We start from the raw sequence: 22,169 nt of genomic DNA on the forward strand, positions 1-22,169 counted from the left end.
CACAACCCATTAAACTGATTTAGAACTGGTGGAGCCAGGAGGGGCTCAAAGGAAAAGATATTAAGTATTTGTCTGAATCCACTCCCTCCTCTCTTAGGCTCATCTGCACCAGGAAGGCAGGCCTTCCCTCTAATTAATTTTTATGGTTCTAAGAGGAAAGAGTCACTTAAGATGCCAGCCAACCTTGAGGGGGAGGGTTGGTGTTTGAATTTGCAGACTGGCTTCGTGACTCATCAGAGGAAGGTAAGCAGCTCTAATGGTGGAATTTAGAAATCAGTGGAGAAGAGACGGGCTTACCTTTCAAATCACGCCCTGTGGGCTACTGTCCCTGTGCTTTCTCATGAGACACCCGACAGCCTGGAGTATTTTCACGCCTGGAGGATGCTCTTAGGTAGCCTTACTACCACCTCTGATGAGGGACATTTACAATTTCCCAGAGTTTAGGAGTATGGCTGCCTCTTCATCCGGGCTACCCAACCCCCACCCCAGCCATCCAGCTGTCAGGACTTGTACTTGTCCAGTCTGTATGTCCTCTTCTTCCCTGGGGTGGCATTCCCCCACTGCTTGAAAACCACTGTCTCTAATAGAGCTTTCAGCAAAGAACATTTGGGGACTTTTTTTTTTAATAAGAAAAGATGACATGTATTCTAACATTCTCATTCACAATTTCTTTTCTACTCGCCCCAGGAAGAGCAAGGATTTCTGAATATACCTTGACTACAGATAGAAGGATATTTTTGCCTGAGGAATAGCAGAGGTCTTCTCTCATCTGCTCAACGATACCTGCTGCTGCCATAGACACTTGGGTCCTCGAGAAATTTCCTGAAGGGCTTGTCTGTCGCGTACCTGCAATGAGCCAGGCCCTAAGCTGGGCCACGGCTACAGCCTGGTGAACAAAACTCTCTCCCAAGCCTCAAGTGCTCACACCCAGGGAAGATGAGTGAAGATCGTTGGGTGTCCCTCACTCCAGAAGAATTTGGCCAACTGCAGAAATATGCGGAATGTGAGTAAACGGATGGACCCATCTCGGTTGGGATTTCCTCTTGGTTGGGGAGAGCATTTTTGGAGAGCAGAGTAGTGTATCATAGCAAAGCAAAGAGAATGAGATCAACTTATTATCTCCTTATAAAAATAGAATTTGTGTCTTTAAACATAAAAATGTGATTATACTCTATAAATGATACATTCTCACCAGAGAAATCTGGACTATCCAGGGAAGAAAAATAAAAAGTAGGTTAAAAAATCACAGCTACACGCTATGAGCATCTTGTCACACTCCCATCCTGTGTATACTGCTTTCCGTGGTCGAGTTCCTGAATATACCTTTTTCCTTTTCGGTCTTCATTTTTTTAAATAATGTAAGATTGTGTTTTCTCAGCTTGTCAAAACCTCTTTCTAGCCTGCCTTTTGAAAGGCTGCAGGCTGCTTGGTTACAATGTTGCTCAGTCATTTGCTTTAATATCCTCTTGTGTTTGGACCCAAAGCCTTCTTTCAGTAAGATACAGAATTCTGATGCATGCCACTTCTTTCACTTTGTATTGGAAAGCCTGGGCTTTCATACGGGGCTCTGGGTTTCACTAGCTGCACCCAGGAACAATGTCAGTGCATCAGCACACAGTGGGGGCAAGGCCTACATACACCCACAGCCCCACAGCTGTGCCCCCCGAAGGCCGCTCCTAGTCCTGACAGTTGACAGGAGTTGGTCCGGGCTGACCGCTTCACCCTGCACACACACAGTGCCCGTCATGATTGGCTAACGGCACTGATTTTTACGGAGCCCTTTGTCTTTCAGAGCCCTCAGCAGCACTCCTAACCCCACCCCATTTTTCTAACTCCTCTCCCTTCGCATTAATTGTGCTGGTGTTTTTGTAGGTCGTTCGACCTGTCGCTCCTTGACCTGCCCTACAGCGCTTGCCCAGGTAGATCATCCTCTGAAGTGGGGCAGCCTGCCCCCTTCCACGGGGCACTGGTCTGGGAGTCAGTCTGGGATGTGACAGCCCTTAACCCCCACCCCACCCTTTAGATCCCCTCCCCCACACCCCCAGCCTCAGTGTCCTCTTATGCAAAATGAGAGGGTTGGACTAGAGGGTCTTTCCCTGTGGTCCCTCCAGGCGTAACACCCCATGATTCCATGTGATCCAGCTGTAGGACTACTGGTCTATCTCTCCCTGGTACTCTGGAGCCCATGGCCTCTTGTATGACCACAGTAGATTTAGAGAAGTCTGAAATGTATTGGCAAGGAGCAAGGAATCACCCTCCAGGGTAAGTGTTAGTCATGGGCTTCCTTGATGGCTCAAATGGTAAAGAATCAGCCTGCAATGCAGGGGGACCCAGGTTCAATCTCTGGTTCGGGAAGATCCCCTGGAGAAGGGCATGGCTACCCACTCCAGTGTTCTTGCCTGAAGAATCCCATGGACAGTAGAGCCTGGCAGGGTTTCACAGGGTTGCAAAGTTCATGGGGTTGCATAATTCATGGGTCGCAAAGTCTGTCTCTCCCTGGTACCCTGGAGCCTGTGTCCTCTTGTATGACCACAGTAGATTTAGAGACCTCTGAAATGAATTGATAAGGAGCAAGGAACCACCCTCCAGGGTAAACTCATCTAATTCTGCCCACTTTGTGGGTCAACAAAGTATCAGGCCCTGTCAGGGAGGAAGAAGAAGCAGAGAGATAAGGCTTTGCCTGAGGAATCGGAATCTTGTTAGGGCGGCAGAAATGTACTTTGACATAAGCAGAGAACAGACTCAAGGCAGCAGGGAAACCGTGCACAAAGGAGAAGGGAACTTAGAGCTGGGGGAGGCTGAAAGGAGTGGCTTAGGATGTAGCTCTGTCGGTGAAGAATCCACCTGCTATGTGGGAGACCTGGGTTCCATCCCTGGGTCAGGAAGATCTCCTGGAGGAGGGCATGGCAACCCACTCCATTATTCTTGCTTGGAGAATCCCCATGGACAGAGGATCCTGGCGGGCTGCAGTCCACGGGGTTGCAAAGAGTCAGACACAACTGAGCGACTAAACACAGCACACACAGGATGACAGAAAGTCTCTCACAGCTCTTAGGGCCAGAAGTCCAACATCCAGGCTCCTCCTGAGGGCTGGGAGGGAAAGATCTGTTTCCTTGGCTTATGGGTGACTGTCTTCTCCCTTTAGTTTTCACGTGGTGCTCTCCCTATGCACGTGTCTCTGTGTCCAAATTTCCCTCTTTATGTGGAAAGCCTTTTTTTTTAATCCTTACTTTTTAAATTTGTTTTTTATTGACATATAGTTGATTTACAATGCTGTGTTAATTTCTGCAGTACAGCAGAGTGACTCAGTTATGCATATATACACATCCATTTTTATTTTCTTTTCCATAATGATTTATCAAAGGGTATTGAATACAGTTCCCCATGTTATACGATAGGATTCTGTTGTTTATCCATCCTGTATGTAATAGCTTACATCTGCTAATCCTAAACTCCCAGTCCATCCCTCCCCCACTTCACCTTGGCAACCACAAGTCTGTTCTCTACGTCTGGATAGAGTCATTTTGGATTGAACCCACCCTACTCTAGTAAGACCTCATCTTAACTAATTACCTCTGCCATGACCCTGTTTCCAAATAAGGTGACATTCTGAGGTACTGAGGAATTAGGACTTCAACATATAAATTTGCAGGGGAGACAACTTAACTTGTAACAGAGGATTCATCTGGGTGAAGTCTGTGGAGGAAAGAGTTTAAGACGTGAATAATAGATGGCCGGGGGAGGAGTTGAAACAGGGGGAGCAAAGGTGAAGGGGAGCAAAGGGGGAGGTTGTGTGGAGGTAAGAAGAGCTTCTGGGCCAGGTGAGAAGGAGCAGGAGGATGGGGAGGCAGACAGGGGAGGGAGGGGGTAGCAGGAGGCCTGGGACCCTGCCTGTCAAGGCGTGGCCTTTGGACCAAAGTGGCAAAATGTATAGCCATGGATCTGATGGCTGAGTGCAGGGTGATCTGGACGAGAAAGTTGCCAGGTCAGGGAGGGCAGACAAGTCCTCTGGATGAAGGATGAAATCTCATCTGAACTGAGGCACAGAGCTGAAATGGGGAATGTGGCAATGAACAGATGCTAATTTGTGGGAAATTACTGAGGAAGTACCCTCAAAACTTGTGGAACGAAAGGAAGCCAGCAGAGATACCTCAAAGCCTGTGAATCTGTGCAGAGTAAGGGACAGAGGGATCCAGATGTGGCAAAGCCATTGTGGAGGCAGGGGGTGAAAAGAAACTCAAGTATTTGGTAGGAATGGCTTCTCTGTGGTCTTTTTTTCAACCATCAGCTTTATCCTTCTTGGATCCATCCTCATTTTGTCTGTGTCTCAGAATAGGACAAGGGGCTCTAGCACCATTGTTCTAACAGAAAAGAAAAACAAAAGATGTGATTCTTAGAAAATGATTAATCCTCAGAGGAAACCCTGAACAAGGCACTTCTACCAATTTTAGACGCATTCTATCGTTTAGTCAGATTGCATTGCCATAGCAACTGCTCTTCCATAACCATAAAAACAGGAGCTCTACAACAGCAGAATAGCTGAAGCGTACAGCCTGAAAATTGAGAACTTTCTCCAGTGGAGTTCTAGGTAGGAGAGGCCAAGAATTTCAGGGCAAGAGGTTTTCGATATGCTCTGTTTCAAGAGCATAAACCCTGCACCTTCTCTGGTGCGCTTCAGTCAGGGGAGAAGCTGTGTTAAACTACCCTTGGATATAATATATATATGTGTATATATATATACATATATATTATATAATTGACAGTGGCATGGCATGCATGTGTGCTGAGTCACGTCCAACTCTTTGTGACCCTATGACTGTAGCCCACCAGGCTCCTCTGTCCATGCAGAGGACTTTAAGTCTTTCCCAGGCAAGAATACTGGCGTAAAAAAAAAAAAAAGAATACTGGAGTGGGTTGCCATTTCCTACTCCAGGGAATCTTCCTGACCCAGGGATGGAATAGAACCCAGGTCTCCTGCACCTCCTACATCAGCAGGTGTATTCTTTACCACTGTGCAATGTGAATTAAGAGTGCTTGTCAAAAGAATAATATGACAGCTTAAGAAGCTTTTTTGTTATGAAATAAAAACAAATGTAAAAATTTTGAAAGTGAAAAAATGAAATTTGAAGCTACTCATGATCCTATCACACTTCTCTGATGACTCAGTGGGTAAACAATTTCGCCTACAATGAAGGTGGTGCTAGTTTGATCCCTGGGTTGGAAAGATCCCCTGGAGGAGGAAATGACAACCCAATCCAGTATTCTTGGCCTGGAGAATTTCATGGACAGAGGAGCTTGGCGGGCTACAGTCCATGGGGTCACAGAGAGTCGAACACGACCGAGCGCACGCGCACACACACACACATGATCCTATCTCTCAGTGATAACCACAACTCATATGTTTATGTATAAATATAAATATTAAAATACATATTACACACATATACATATATATTTAAAAAACATCAACACTATTTTGTGTGCTGTTTTCTTCACTCTAACAATATGTTTCAGTTATCCACTGCCGTGTCAAAACAGGCTCAAAACTTGATAAGTCAAAACACCCATTTTGGTTTTCTTCCCGTGATCCTGTGACTTGGGCACCTGGAAAGGGCTCAGCAAGATGACTGGATCCTGCTCCACAGTGTTTGGGGTTGCAGCTGGGTTGCCTCACATGACCCCGTATGACCTGTTCATTCACTTGCCGGTACCTCGGTGCTCCTCCATGGGGCCTGTTCCTCCAAGCACTTTCTCATCTTCCCTGGTGACTCAGAAGGTGAAGAATCTGCCTGCAGTGTGGGAGACGCAGGTTCAGTCCCTGGGTAGGGAAGATCCACTGGAGAAGGAAATGGCAACCCACTCTAGTATTCTTGCCTGGAGACTTCTCTGGACAGAAGCGCTTGATGGGCTACAGTCCAGGTCACAAAGAGCTGGACATGACTGAGCAACTAATGCTTCAACTTTTTTTCAGGGCCTCTCCATGTGGCATCTCTTGCCAGCAGGGTAACTTGGACTTTGTACATGTGGCTCAGAGCTCCAAGATATAAAAACAGCAGCAGACCTTTTCAGTACCTGAGTTGAGTGCTAGACCATAACTCTCTCCACATTCCATTGGTCAAAGCAGTCACAGACCTGGGCCAGACTTGATGGGGTAGAGGAATGGACTCCACATCTCATGGGACAGTGGTTCACACAGTGGGGAGGAAAACTGACAGCTGCCATCTCTGGGCACTGCCTAGCTCACAACATGTCATGATGCATTTCTGAATCGCTCAGTACTTTTCAGAAGCATGGTTTTTAGTGGTTATAGAGATGTCTTTTGAGTGTACATACATTATTTTATTTAACCAAATTACTAGCTGTGATCTTCTTTGTGCTCAGTCACTTCAGTCGTGTCTGACTCTTTGCAACCCCATGGACTGTAGCCCATGAAGCTCCACTGTCCTTGGGATTCTCCAGGCAAGAATGCTGAAGTGGGTTGCCATTTCCTACTCCAGGGGATCTTCCTGACCCAGGGATTGAACCTACGTCTCCTGTGTCTCCTGCCTTGGCAAGTAGATTCTTTACCACTGAGCCTCTGGAGAAGCCCAACTGTGATCTTAGGATGTATTACTAGACTCATAATTTCTAATAAGGCAAATAAATATCTACATTCTCTCCTACCCTTATCAGGCCTCTCTAGAGAACTGGATTTATTTCTGGGCAGCACAGTTTACTACAGTTTACAATGGACAAAGCAGAGCTTGTTGAGAAGTGCCCATGGCACGGTGAGGCGCCTCAGAGCCTAGTTATGAAGAAATAGATGAAAACACTTTGTATATTTGCTGGAAAGGGGGAGACTCAGGGAAGAGTGATGGAGCACTAGTTGTGTTAAAAATAGCCACAGTACTATTGTGGGGAAAAGGTGTAAAGTTAATAGTGAATGGCTTTAAGAAGTAGCTTTAGGACAAATTGGAGGAGATCATCAGAAGAAAGACTTTAAGGGATACATTGCTTCCTAATGATCAAACCTGTCTAAGATGGAACAGAATGGACTCAAAACCACTGTTTCCTTTTGCTAGAACTGTCTGGGCAGAGTTGGCCGAGACATTAGAGAGATTGGAGCTTTAGATGTCTGGTTGATTAAATGACCTTCATTAGCCCTTTCAATACTTAGTTTCTATGTTTAAACAGGTTGCTTTTTCAACTTTGGAGAGCATGAGCATATGGAAATGCCTCCTACTGACCCTCCTCCTAACAACTTCAGAAATATAATTGGCTTATTTTCCTGATCCTGTTATTTGGGGGGAGGGTTTTTTCCCTCATTTTCCCCCCATGATTTACCAAGGACAGAAATTATCATCTTATTCATAAAGCCAAAAAGGAAAAAAATCCTGATAAAACATCCATTTTCACCTTTAATTCACTAAGAAATGAAGCCAAACATTTCCCACATCAGTTAGTGGTTGCTTAATTTTTTAGACCTTTTAAAGCTAGGAGAGATCTTAGCCATGATCAAATCCAACTACCATCCATTTTACAAATGAGAACACTAAATTTAGAAGAGCTCAGTGGCTTCCCTAAAGTCACGCAGAAAATCAGTGGCAGAATAAGAATTAGAACCAATGTTTTCAATTTGAGGTCAAGTTTAATTTGTTTCATTTCAGTTCCAACAAATTAAACAGAATCTACTCACTGGAGTTCAACTTTCAGCCATACACTGATAAAGAATATATATATGTATATATATAAATATTAATATATATTTAATAGAACACAATTTTTAATAAATTTTTGCCAAAGATTTTATTTAGCTCAATTAGTGGAGGGGCCAGTAAGACATTAAAGTTGAGAAGTAAGATATGGTCCCTGGATGGATACAGATCAAATCCATAAATTCCTAGTTAGGCAATTTCATAAATAAATGGAAGAATGAGATTGCTTTGTTGTTGTTCAGCCGCTCAGTCATGTCCGACTCTTTGTGACCCTGTGGACTGCAGCATGCCAGGCTTCCCTGTCCTTCACTATCTCCCAGAGTTTGCTCTAACTCATGTCCGTTGAGTTGATGGTGCGATCCAACCATCTCATCCTCTGTCGTCCCCTTCTTCTCCTGTTCAAAATCTCTCCCAGCATCAGGGTCTTTTCCAATTAAGATTACTTGGTCAGATAGAAAACTGGTTATAGGACAACAAACCCTAATCGTTCGGGTTATCTGTTTCACAGAAGTTCTGTGCATCTCTGCTGGGGAAAAAAAAATCTGTAAGTTAATATGTAACTTCACTAAGTCTGGGACATTTAATATGTTTTAATCAATAGTAAATAGTGAGCAGAACTAAGTACCTTCATTAGACAGTCCTTAGATAGCCTTTGTTCCATATGACATTGAAAAGATGTCTTGCCCACTTATCTTTCTTATTTCTGAGTTTTAGGAAATTTTTAAAATAATAGTGACATACAAAGAAATAGAGACAAAACTGAGGTTTACTTCAGTACCCTTCTAAGGCTCTGAGATGAGACACCATGCCCTCCCCTCTTTATGTTTCTATTCTATTTAGGTCTTGACAGAAGAATCTGAAGGTCTTTTCCTCCTATATTCTTCCTTCCATAACCGCAGGATAGTGGGGATAAATGAGAAGAAAGGGAGCCCCAGGCAGGATTCCTGGGCAGGAAAGCTTAACCCCCATGCTGGTTCCCAGGTGCTGAATTCCAACAGATAATCGGGTTACTCAGTGTTGGGTAGCCCTGATAGACTCTTCCTTCCTGAACAAAAATTTTCAATACATTTTTAAAAGATTGAATCAGTAATTTGTGCTATTCAGAAGTATATTTCAATAGAATCAAATTAAGGCAAAGTTTTTTTACTTTAAGATGTAGGGAATTTATAGCTCAAAATTCAAACCTGTCAGTGTAATATAGGAGTCAGAGAAAATGTTTAGGGCTAATTTGTAGAACAATGAAGGCTGTAAGTAAGCTTTATTGAAACTTTGCTTTTATATTGCCCAGTAGAGTGAGATTTAATCAAACGCTCACGGAAGCCTGGGCCCATAAAGGATCATGTCTAGGTACTTCCATCTTGAAAGGGATAATCACAGCTATTTCTCACCCACATCTCTTTTGGTACAACTGGCCTTCTTTTCATTAGTAATGACTAGAACTCTGCCCACAAGCAGTCACAGAAGCTATGGATAGGGAAAGACTTCATTGAAACAGTGGCTCTCAAATTTGAATGTGCACATAAATCTTTGTTGTTGTTCAGTTGCTAAGTCATATCCAACTCTTTGCCACCCCGTGGACACCAGGCTTCCCTATCCTTCTCTGTCTCCCAGAGATTGCTCAAACTCATGTCCATTAAATCGATGATGCCATCCAACCATCATCCTCTGTTGCCCCCTTTTCCTCCTGCCCTCAATCTTTCCCAGCATCCCAGGGTCTTTTCTAATGAGTCAGCTCTTCACATTTGGTGGCCAAAGTATTGGAGTTTCAGCTTCAACATCAGTCCTTCCAATGAATATTCAGGATTGATATCCTATAGGATGGACTGGTTGGATCTCCTTGCTGTCCTTGGGATTCTCAAGAGTCTTCTCTAGCACCACAATTTGAAAGCATCAATTCTTCGGTGCTAAGCCTTCTTTATGATCCAATCTCACATCCATACATGACTACTGGAAAAACGATAGCTTTGACTATATGGACCTTTGTTGGCAAAGTGATGTCTCTGCTTTTTAACATGCTGTGTAGCTTTTTGTCATAGCTTTTCTTCCGAGGAGCAAGCGTCTTTTAATTTCATGGCTGCAGTCACCGTCCACAGTGATTGTGGAGCCCTTGGATTCTGTTAAAATGCAGATTCTGAATCAGTAGGTCTGAACTTGTTCTGAGATTCTGTCTTTCTAACAAGCTCCCAGGTGATGCTGATACTGCTGGTCCAGGGATCACACTTTTAGTTGCAAGAAGGGAACTGTTCCTGCATTCCTCCACCTATGACTGATGAGGCCAAATTATTTGGAGAAAAAGTGGGAAATCTTGTTAGCAATGCAAATTCTACTTATATAAAAAGCCATACCAGTCATTCAGGTAATTTATGATAAATCAGAAAGTCTTAGTATCCTGAGGAGGGTTTTCTTTACATTGAAGCAGTGGGAATTTCGGCTGATAAAGTATTTGTCTCTTATTCTATATATAACCTTCAGAAGTGCAGCAGAACCTTCACTTCCATGGGTTTCCCCAAGTAGTTAGCTTGGTGGGCCCCAGTGGCCCTCAGCCTTAGCTGCAAATTGGAAATACCTGGAAGGCTTTAAATGATTGTGATGTCCTACCCACAAACCCCCCATCTCTGGACCATTTAATTATCACCTGTAGGCATGAAACCCAGGCATCAGGGATGTTTGAAACTCCCCAGTTCATTTCAACATGCAGCCAGGATTGAGAACCACTGGTCTACCTTTTCTCCCTATGGCTCTGGGATTATAGGACGTATGGAACAAGCATGACAAGCCCAATCCCTTTTCTAGCCCTCATTTATTCCATAAATTTTTATTGAACATCAATTTTGTATCAGGCAGTGGGCTACATGCTGAGGAGAAGCAGGACAGGAAAAGAAGCATAACTGGGAGAATGGGCCCATGCTTATGATGCTGCACTTCCTACACCTGCTTCCCACATTCCACCCCAGGGCCTGACTCATCCTGGCTGCAAAGGTAGGCCTTTTGAAGTGGTGCTGCTGACCTGGAATCTCTGTTCTGACATCATCTTCCTCCTTTCCAGGATCCTTGGAAAACCCTATTCTTGCTTTTGTGCATCTTACTGTGTTCCTGAGTTTCTGAGTACTTATAAAACTTACTCATGCATCCCAGGCCTCACTGGAAGAAGGAAAATCTAGGGTTTTTTCCTTTCATGCTTCAGCTTTCCCTTCTCCCTCTTTCTGTGTCTGTTCTTCCCTGGGTTGAGAGTCATTTATTATCTTCCTGGCCTGTGGAATATGTTCCTCTGGGCTCAGCATCAGTTTGTGTGTGTGTATTGTGACAGACAAGCCTTACTAGTTAGATGCAAATAGACAGGTTGCTTCAGGTCTGCTTGTGCAAACTGAGGTCCTTGGACCTACATAATTGGTGTCTCCCAAGTCCTTCCTTGAAATGCAGAATCTCAGGCAATGATCCAGATCTACTGAATCAGAATCTGCATTTAAACCTTCTTGTTGTTCAGTCTCTCCGTCATGTCTGACTCTTTGTGACCCTGTGGACTGCAGCACACCAGGCTTCCCTGACCTTCACTATCTCCCAGAGTTTGCTCACACTCCTGTCCACTGAGTCAGTGATGCTATCCAATGTTGTCATCCTCTGCCGCCCCCTTCTCCTCCTGTCCTCAGTCTTTCTCAGCATCAGGGTCTTTTCCAGTGAGTCAGCTCTTCACATCAGATGGCCAAAGTATTGGACCTTCAGCTAACCTTATCCCCAGGCAGTCCAATTGTATGGATTGAGAACTTCAAAGAATAAAGAGTTATCATGTACCTTAGATTTTCACTCTCTTCTATGGGTTTTCAGTTTCTCTTTTTAAAATGTTGCTTTATAGTTATTTCCAAGTTTAATGGAAACTTGATCAGTGTCTGATTAGTGTCATCAGGCTCCTAACTAGAAGATGGCCCCTAAACGCTGGGTCCCAGGCAGCACAGCTCACATTCTGCTGTGAACACTGAAGCTCCAGTTGAGTCTGTTTGTTCAAACAGAGGACATCCCTGTCCCACACAGACATGGCGTCAGAGATGCCTATGAGTAGGGCCAGATTCTCTCCTTAAAGAGCCTTTGAATTTGCTCAAACACTAGGAACAAGTGGTTGGTTAAGATCCCAGAATTCTTGGCATTAAGAAACAACTTTGGACTGAAACTTCTTAAAGCAGTTGTTACGGCTAGCAACCTTGATCACAGCGAAGAGCCTTCTAAACTTCTGATTTCAGGTAAAACTGTGTACTGATGGTCCTGCCATAGTGAGTTAATATAAAATGTGTCCCTACGTTCCCAACAGCTGAGGAAGTTGACTTGTTGGGTGGAGCTCTTTAGTGTTGTCCATTTAAACAATAAGGAATATTAGCCAGGCACATTTTTAGATTTTTAACATAATTATAATCTTTTTTTTCCCTTTTGCAATGGTTATCTAACAGTTTCAGCAGCATTCTAATGTATTATTATTTCTAATAATAAAGCCACTTTATAGAACAGTGGTTTCTGAACTTTGACTATATGTTTGAACCTGCAGAAGCTTTTAAAATATACTGATGCTTGAGTTCCCCCAGAGATGTTGATTTAATTGGTCTGGGGTGAGGCCTGGGATTCAGTGTGCTTAGGGATCCTCGGGTGATTTTAACATGCAGCCTGATTTGAGGGCTATTGTCATGGAGAAAGGGCATTATCTTCTGATTTACTTGTATTCGTGTATCCAATGACTCTGACAACTGTGTCACACTATTAGATGTGTTAAAAATAAGAGTGACTCACTCACTAGCTCTATGTCTTTGAAAGAATCATTTAATTTCCATACACTTCAGTTTCTTCTTCTCTAAAGTAGGGGTGACTTATCCGAAGGGTTATATTGTGGAGATTTAAATAAAATGCATGAAGTGACTAGGACAGTGGTTAGCACGTAGCAGGTACTTAAATAGGAGTTGTTATAGAAAAGAACTGTGGACGTAGCCCTGCTTTGCACTCTCAGAAATGGAGCTCTGTCTCATGAGTCTGAGGGGGTCTTATAGCACAGGCTTGGATGGGGCGGTCTCTACTGAGGCTGTGCTCTCGTACCCTCAGGTACAAGTGGCACCTGAAGCAAGATCAAGGAATGCTATGAAGAATCCCCTCATTGTTCTTAACTATCTTCAGACAAACAAGATGGCGCAGTGCCCACTTATTCCTCAGGGAAAGAGAAACCCAGCCCTGAAATCTGTTGAGAAGAAAACGGGTGAAGTATCAAAGGACCGCCAAAGAGAAAGTAATGGGTCTCAAGTTTGAGAATTAGATTGTTTCCCTTTTTTGCTTTTGTTTTTTTAAATGGAATTGTTTCCCTTTCAAAAAAGAGGGGGAGGGGAATTGTTTGATGCTCTGAACTCATAAAAACCTATAAAGGAGATTGATGTAAATGTGTGGTGAGAAACGCCTCTCGTGGAAATCCAGTAACCAGCAATCTCTTAGATTGCTTTTTTCTATTTAATTTGAGGCTAGCGGTCAAAGAATGAAAATGCTTCTATCTGTTTACTTGAATGTGTACATATGATGAATACATGTGTATATGTGTTTATATGTAAGATAAATATATATGCCTATGCGTACATAGGAGCTTCCTTTGTAGCTCAGTCTGTAAAGAATCTGCCTGTAATGCAGGAGACCTGGGTTCAATTCCTGGGTCAAGAAGATCCCCTGGAGAAGGAAATGGCAACGCACTCCAGTATTCTTGCCTGGAGAATCCCCATGGACAGAGGAGCCTGGCAGGCTACAGTCCAAGGGGTCGCAAGAGTGAGACACAACTTCGCAACTAAACCACCACCACCACATGCATATATAAATTTGCATATCATACATTTAAGGATAAAGCAGGATTAGCTCAATAGCACTTGAGAACCAAACAATTTCTGCGAGAATGAACTGGGGAATCTCTAAAGTGTGGCAATAACATGAAGAATTCAAGTGAAATAACTCCCTTGGTTCTCAGTCAAAATGTTGTCTCTATGTTACTTTTGCAGAAGCCACACCAGGAAGACTCAGGCTCCAAATTTTTCATTTTTAAAAAAGTGTGGCTACTCTGGCTGAGCTGAAAATCTTCCATTGAAATTGATTCCTAAATATAGTGTTTTCCCCAAATATTTAAGCTACTCATATAGTAGTTTGAGTATAATATATATGTGCCCTTAACTGAAATCTGACCGAATACTAATCTCTCTTCCATTCTGTTGCCTGAGTGACTTTTAAAAAACAGACCTGGTTCTGCTACTTTACTACTCAAAAAGTTTTTAACAATTTGAAATCAATGTCCTTAAGTTGGCATTCAGTACCCCTCACAAATCTGGCTCTGACTACTCTCTGGTTCTAACTTTGCCTAAAATCCTGTGATGCTCATCTATCTCCATATCTTAGTTCACCCTGTCTCTTCTAATACTCTGCCTTCTTCATGTCTGCCTTTCAAAACCTTACTTATTTTTTATAGCCCATCTCAAATGCCACCTCCTTCATAGGCCATCCTCAGTCCCCGCCCTAACCCTACTCTCATCCTAATTTTACTTCTTCCCTGTTCATTTTACTTCTTACCCACTCCATGCTTCCTTGAGCTTCATATCATTGTTGCAGCATTAATTACATATTGCCTTGTGTTAGCAAATGTTTGGGAAGTACTAGTGAATAGTGCTTCAGGAAAAGTAATATAGACTTTTGAGCCATACTAGACCTGAGTCAAAACCCTGACTCTTAGGTAAGTCACTTAACTTTTCTAAATTTCAGTTTTCTTCATCTGTCAACCGAAGAAAATATTACGAAATTTGCACAGACTGGTAGGGGAGAGTATATAAGAATGTGTAGTAAAGGTCTTTAATAAGGCATAACTATTATTACCATAGTTATTCAGATCCTGTCCTCAACTAGTTCATCATCGTACCTAGCAGCATCTTACCCTCCTTAGTGTTTTCTGAATTGAGTGGAAGCAGCCCAGACTGATGGCATCTGGTGCCTGGATCTCACTGAGCTATTTGTTTTCCAACATCTGTTTTGAATTTCAGAGAGAAATGTCCATTTTTAGGCAACAGCAGCATTTTCCTGTGGCATTTCAATTTGTCTCAATCCTGAAATGATTATGGCTTGTGCTTGATTGAATCCAAGTCAGCATAGTCATGAAGAACAGCCCACAGCATATCTACTTTACATGAGCCTAAGAGAGCATAACCGTCTGTACGATGAGCCCAAATACCAAGGAATCCTATGTCAGTGTTAAATGACATTGCCCTTTGTTTAGATGCTTAAATTGTGGCAGTAATGGAACTTGAGAAGCTCTTACTTTTTCACAATACTGTGAGATAGGGAGAGCAGAGAAATTCTGGTTTTCCTTGATGTCTAGAGTACTGGTAACTACACAGGATGCACTCAGGATGTGTTTATAATGACAATTATTGATTATCTTTTCTTGACTCCAAAGTCCCTTATAAAAGAAAAGCCACCATTTTCTCTTATAGTTTCTAAATGACTTCCTATGGAAAGCAGAATTTTTCTCAACTACCATGTGTATGAAATCTGTCTCTGTTTCAGCACCTAGGACAGAACCTTGCCAGGCTTGATGCCCACCCATCCATTTAATTAACATTTTAAATGCTTTAAAATTTCTGCTCAGATGTTTATTTGATCATCTAATGTATTATTCTTCTGAGCACTAATAACTTGTCAGTATTTGGTATGATATACAAAGACCTACAGCTCTGAAGGTAGAACCAAGCAGAAGATGGGCAAGTTAATAACTATAACACTATATGACAAGTGCTGTTACAGAGTTATGTGGCGGCCAGGGGAGGGAGTGATTAACTGACTAATAAAATAAGGCTTTTCAAAGGAGTCAGCATTTCAGCTGGCTACTGAGAATTGAGTGAAGTTTGCTACGCAGAAAAGAGACTCCATGAAAGAGTACACAGTGTGTTCAGAAATTTCTAGAAATGTAGTTTTACATGGCTGAAAAATAGAGTGAATGAATGGTTAGAGTAAGAGATAAGGAGTAGGCTGGATCAGATCACCAAGTACTTGTATACCAGCAAAGGGGGTTAAGCTTTATTCTGGGAAATTAAGAACCATTTAAGGGTTTTGAGCAGAGACATGATCTAATCAGATTTGTGTTTTAGAAAGATAGTTCATACAGCAAGAGTGAAAATGTACTAAAAAAAAAAAAAGAACTGAGAGGGCAGAAAGGCAGATAAAAGGGACATTATTCCATGTGGTTCTGGAAATGAGGGGCTGCTCCATCATAACCAGCATTACACATGAAGGATTGACTTGGCCTAGCTCCCACTTGCTGTTCACCGATTGTTTTACATATGGATTATGTCTTTCCAGATTCTTCCAAGAAGATAAAGTATGTCTTGGCTGAATTTAATGAGGGTGGGAGCCTCAAACAATATGGCCCACATGAGGTAAGAACATTTTCATTTCAAGCCTTTAAAAACCCCATGTTCTAGCTTTTCCATAATTTGTTCCTCTGTTCGAAGTTTAGCTCACTGTGAAGAATTTGCTTCTCAACATATTTTCTCCCAAGTTTCAAGTGAGCCATTGGTGCTACCTGGAATTATATGTTTCCCAAGTCCTTTCCCTGGTGGCTCAGATGGTAAAGCATCTGCCTACAATGCGGGAGACCTGGGTTCAATCCCTGGGTCAGGAAGATCCCCTGGAGAAGGAAATGGCAGCCCACTCCAGTACTCTTGCCTGGAAAATCCCATGGATGGAGGCACCTGGTAGGCTACAGTCCATGGGGTCACAACGAGTCGGACACGACTGAGCGACTTCACTCTCTCACAACTTCACAAGTCTGTTCACCCTTTCAGTGTCTCTTCTCTCCTCAAATCTCTTATCCTCCTCCCCTCCTCAATTCCCAGTCATCGACTGTTTTCTATTCCACTGAGAAAATAGAAACAATCAGAAGAACTCATCCCCAAGATCCTCACCTTATGCGCCCACCTAGCTATACCGTTTCTCCTATAATTGGGTTAACTGTCCATGCTCTGATCTCATTTCAGCCTCACTTGTGCACTCAATCCCATCCTCTTTGGTCCATTGACAGACCTTGCTTCAGCAACATATTTCTCTCTCTCTCTCACTCTGCCTCTTCCCATCAGTTTTCTCTATATATTAGAGCTATCTCATCAACAAATAAACATACTGCTATTTCTCCTATATTTAAAAAAAAAAACATTCCTCTGACTCCACTTCTCCCTCCAGCTACTGCTTCATCTCTCTCCTATCCTTTATCGCAAGTAAGCTGTTCAAAAGATGTGTCTATACTCATTGCTTCCAATTTCTCTTTTCCCCACTTTTCTGAAAGTTCTTCAGTCAGTCCATAATCCCCACTCCTCCACTAAAACCACTAGTTGAGACAGCCAAGAACCTCCGTGTAGCTAAACTCAAGTCATTTTACTCACAGCATTGGACATGATTGGTCAAATCCTCCTCTGCTTTCTTCACTTGGTTTTCAGGATACTACACTCTCCTGATTTTTCTCTTACCCCTTTACTTGACATTTTCACTTAAAAATCAAATAGGAATATGAAACTTAACATACACTAACTGAGCTTTTTCATCTTCCTCTTATAGAGACTGTTTTTCCAGCAGTCCTTCCCATTACAGTAAATGACAGCTCCATATTTCAAGTTATTCAGCCTAAAACTATGGAGTCATCATTGACTTTTTTCTTTTCTGCTTTCCTCACATCTCACGGCTAATTTATCAGCAACCTCCATCACTTCTACCTTCAAAATACATCCAAATTCCAGACACATCCTACTACATGCTCTGCTACCACCCTGACCTGAGTCACCACCATGTTTTGCCCAGATCACTGCAGTAGTCTCCTCATTGGGCTCCCTGGTTTTGCTCTTGACCTTGAAAATCTATTCTTCACACACATACTAAGCAGTCTGCTAAACTGAAGTCAGATCATATCACTGCTCTGTCTATAATCTCATGGTCTGCCCACCTGCTACTAGAGTCAAAAATCAAGATCATTACAATCTGCACACCCACCCTACTCTCAGACCTCATCTCCTGCTAATCTTCTTCTCATTTTTCCCATCCTTATTAGCCTCTGATGCCATCAAACAAGTCAAGGTTACTTTAACCTTAATATCTGTGCCCTTGCTCGGGCCTCTTCCTGCTGTGTTCCTCCCCTAGCTATTCATATCATTCATTCCTTCACCTCCTGCAAGTGTTTGCTCAAATCACCTTCTCAGTGGATGTCACATTCTCTATCCAAAATGTTAAGCCCTCTTTCCTAACACTTCATATCTTTCGCTCTGCTTATTTTCCTCCTTTGTGCTTCTCACCATCTGTCACACTATATAACTTAATTATTTAATTGTCTATCTCTTCCATTGGAATATTTTTGTTCACCGATATGTCCTCAGTGCCCAGAAGAGTATCTGGCTCATAGCAGGCACCCAACAAACGTTTGTTGAATGAATAAATGTATGCAAGATTCAGCTCATGTAAAGTTTTCTGAGAGTCTGGGCATTGTGCTGGACACTGTAGAAGACATAAAGATGAGGAAGCACAGTTTCTGGCCTCCTTCCAGAACTTACTTCCTACTGGTAGGGCCAAGTTTGAGAGCCATGACCCTGGAGTCACAGGGTCTTAGTTTAGACTCCTACCTTTGTTGCAAACCAGCAATGAGACCTTGAATATTTCACCTGTTTGAGCCTCCGTTTCTTTATCTGTGAACTGAAGATAATAACAATCAAAAAGAAAGACCTTGAAGTTTACAGATGAGTGAACCACACAAGATGATTTCTGAAAAATGTCTAAGACTTTAAGGACACTGGAAATAGTGCCTATTATTATTCCTCTTCTGTTCCCTTTCCCCAGAATGTTTTAAACTCAACTCCCTCTTCCCTGGTCCTGGGTCTTTTTATGAGGGCTAATTGCAGAAAAGCTACTGATCATCAGGACAAACTTGGGAGGAGGCTGGCCGCTTATTTATTCATATTGTCATCTTTTCAATAGACCTTGAGTCGGTTCCTTCTCTGCTGGGTCCTAGAAGAGAATCAACAGAGCCCATACCCTAGGGGTACACCTGAGAGGTGTTTTGGATAAAATGCACCAATCACCTGAGAGTGAAGCAGAAGGAAGATTGACAGAACAGGGACCAGACTGAAAACGCAGTTTCAAAGAACATTCCTGAGGACAAACCATGTAGAAAGGATGCCAAAGGCAGCAAAGAACTTGCAGCCCCCCAGTTGCCACCCCCACCTCCAAAAACATCAGAACAAAGATCAACGGGGGCTGCTAATCAGCCTGTCCGCCCTGAGGCTGACGAGTAGGAGGGAAGAGTTTAGTCAGGGCTGCAGAGGTGTGAAGGCCACAGGAGCTTACAGAAGCAGGGAGCAGCTTGGCTGCTATGAGCTTGCTGCCACCCCCGCCTCCACTGGGCTGGCCCCCCGCTCTTTATACCCTAGCATTGCTGTGTCCCAGGGGCGCTCCATCACTCTGATTTCATTCTCTCTCACAGTGTGGCTGGCTTCAAGTAGGTATAATGTGCCAGCATGGGGTTCAGAAACAACAAGGGTTTAAATTCTCTTGAGCTTGATGGCTTACTGCTGCTAAAATGTCTCAACGAGCAATGAGTTAGCTGTTGGAAGGAGCAGGTTGCTTAGGAAAGTGAGGCCAGAGAGAAAAGTTTATAGAGTGTCTGCCGGCGGCATGTGGCCGTGACAGGAGTACTCTTGCCGGCTGGCACCGCGTGATTCTCAGGAGAACAGAGTGCCACTGAAGACTCGAGAAAGTAGACAGAAACAGTGAAGCCAAAAAGGTAGGGGGACCTGGTAGCATCTTAGCACAAAGCAAAGCTCTGCTTCTTGCTTTATGACTTTGAGCAAGTTATGTTTCCAGAATTTTTTTTTTCATCCACCACATGATAGTAACAATACCATCTCATATTGTTGTTTTAAGACTTAAGCAAGACAGTGATCAACAGACTCTTCATCTCATTCTCCTTCCTTTTTAGCCTGTGGAGGAATTAACAATTGCCTAGCTAGTTTCCACATGATAGTCGCACTTTCTGGGGAAAAAGAAAAAAAAAAGTCTGAACAATGGCAGTGTCTAAGATGTTACTCAGGGTTCTGAGAATTGCCAGTATGATGCATAGTGGTTGGTTATCTGCTTTGGGCAACATACCATCCACTTCCTACCATCACACAATAACCAGGCAGCTACCTGGTCTGTGCTCATAAAGAACTTATTCTTTTGCAACCCAGATGTCGCTGAGAGAGGCCCCTAGTCACATCTCCTTGCCTGCTGAACTTGAGGTGCTTAGAGGGACTGGCAGGGAGCAGGATGTCAGCACCGGGGCCTGGACAGATACAATGCAGAAGCACTGGACCAGGAGTCAGAAGATGAGGCTTCTGGTTTCACTTTGCTGTGAACTGGCTGAGGCAGATTAACTTCCAGAGTCTTGGTGATATGAGGAGATGAAGTCCACTCTGAGCTCTTCTGATGTGAATGTTCTGTGTTTCTGGGCTTGTTTTATACCACTCTGTTCCCCAGGATAGGGCCATAAATGATTGAACATGTGCTCAATCATAACTGTTTTCTAAGTTCTAACAGTTTGTCAGTTTTTCTTCTATGGCACTCACCACTGTTGACCCTGTATTAGAATTATTTCAGTACCTTTACCACAGAAGTGTGGACTCATGCCTAACTCACCACTGTGTTCCTCATTGGCGCCCAGCACTGCATCTTGTACCTGGGAGACTCAGTACATATATATTGATTGAAGAGACCCCCACAGTAATTGATGACAGCAAGTGTACCAACTAGAAACCCAACATCCATTAAAATACTATCAGGAAATACCATGATAGGTGGTGTGGTGGATACAAAGATGATATAAAACAAATCCCTACCTTTTAGTGTGTGTGTCAGGAACAACTGTATACTGAGAGGGTACCAATGTGAGTGTCCCAAGTCAGGAAACCAAGGTGGAAAAGTAGAGCAATTCAGGCACAGGAGATCATACTAGGCTTTCTGGAAGAGGTGGCATCTGAGTTGGGCCAGGAAAGCAGTTCATGTAAGTACATGAAAGCCTGGCCAGGAAAGAACACAGAGATCAGTGTGTAGAGGTTCACATAGAGAATCATAGGAGAAAAGACCAGAATGGTCTCCGAGCTTGATGTAGCTACAAACCTAGGTTGGAATGGGATTATAGTAGGGCTTTGAATCCCAAAGGACTCAAGGAGTGAACAGGATGATCCATTGGACTGCAGCAATGCTGCATATTAGATCTTCTATTTACATAGATTTTTTTTCTAATTTCTTTGCCTTTTATAATGTGTAGTAGAGGAGCACAGTAACACATGTATACAATGTGTAAGTGAAGACAAATGGGAGTGTATGTTTGAAAATTTTAACAGAAGGGCACATGATTTTAAAAGTTTGGAGGCAAGTGATCTCACCTCTCCCATGGGTAATTAGAGGCCGAGGAAAGTTTTTTAGTTGGGAAGCAATCTGATAAGAATTGAGCTTTGCAGGGCTGGTGCACTGGGAAGACCCAGAGGGATGGGATGGGGAGGGAGGCGGGAGGGGGGATCAGGATGGGGAACACATGTAAATCCATGGCTGATTCATGTCAATGTATGGCAAAAACCACTACAATATTGTAAAGTAATTAGCCTCCAAATAATAAAAATAAATGGAAAAAAAAAGAATTGAGCTTTGGGAAGACATACAGATGGCTAACAAACACATGAAAATATGCTCAACATCATTCATTATCAGAGAAATGCAAATCAAAACCACAACGAGGTACCATTACACACCAGTCAGGATGGCTGCTATCCAAAAGTCTACAAGCAATAAATGCTGGAGAGGGTATGGAGAAAAGGGAACCTTCTTACACTGTTGGTGGGAATGCAAACTAGTACAGCCACTATGGAGAACAGTGTGGAGATTCCTTAAAAAACTGGAAATAGAACTGCCATATGACCCAGCAATACCACTGCTGGGCATACACACCAAGGAAACCAGATCTGAAAGAGACACGTGCACTCCAATGTTCATCGCAGCACTGTTTATAATTGTCAGGACATGGAAGCAACCTAGATGCCCATCAGCAGACGAATGGATAAGGAAGCTGTGGTACATATACACCATGGAATATTACTCAGCCATTAAAAAGAATTCATTTGAATCAGCTCTAATGAGATGGATGAAACTGGAGCCCATTATACAGAGTGAAGTAAACCAGAAAGATAAAGAACATTACAGTATACTAACACATATATATGGAATTTAAAAAGATGGTAACGATAACCCTATATGCAAAACAGAAAAAGAGACACAGATGTACAGAACAGACTTTTGAACTCTGTGGGAGAAGGCAAGGGTGGGATGTCCTGAGAGAATAGCATTGAAACAAGTATACTATCAAGGGTTAAACAGATCACCAGCCCAGGTTGGATGCATGAGACAAGTGCTCAGGGC

The 22,169-nt window shown here is 42.9% G+C and overlaps 1 protein-coding gene across 3 annotated transcripts in view; it reads left to right on the forward strand.

Annotated features, from left to right (window-relative positions):
- The window catches only part of DGKG (diacylglycerol kinase gamma), a 210,196-nt gene that overhangs the window by 43,993 nt on the left and 144,034 nt on the right, over positions 1–22,169 (forward strand). For all 3 annotated transcript variants that reach the window (XM_065942306.1, XM_065942308.1, XM_065942309.1), the window contains exons 2-3: positions 688–1,003; positions 16,041–16,117. In XM_065942306.1, the coding sequence (XP_065798378.1) occupies positions 937–1,003; positions 16,041–16,117 (144 nt within the window). In that variant the 5' untranslated portion in view covers positions 688–936. The remainder of the gene's footprint in view (positions 1–687; positions 1,004–16,040; positions 16,118–22,169) is intronic.

Source organism: Muntiacus reevesi, chromosome 8 (genome assembly GCF_963930625.1).
Source record: "Muntiacus reevesi chromosome 8, mMunRee1.1, whole genome shotgun sequence".
Taxonomy (NCBI): Eukaryota; Metazoa; Chordata; class Mammalia; order Artiodactyla; family Cervidae; genus Muntiacus; species Muntiacus reevesi.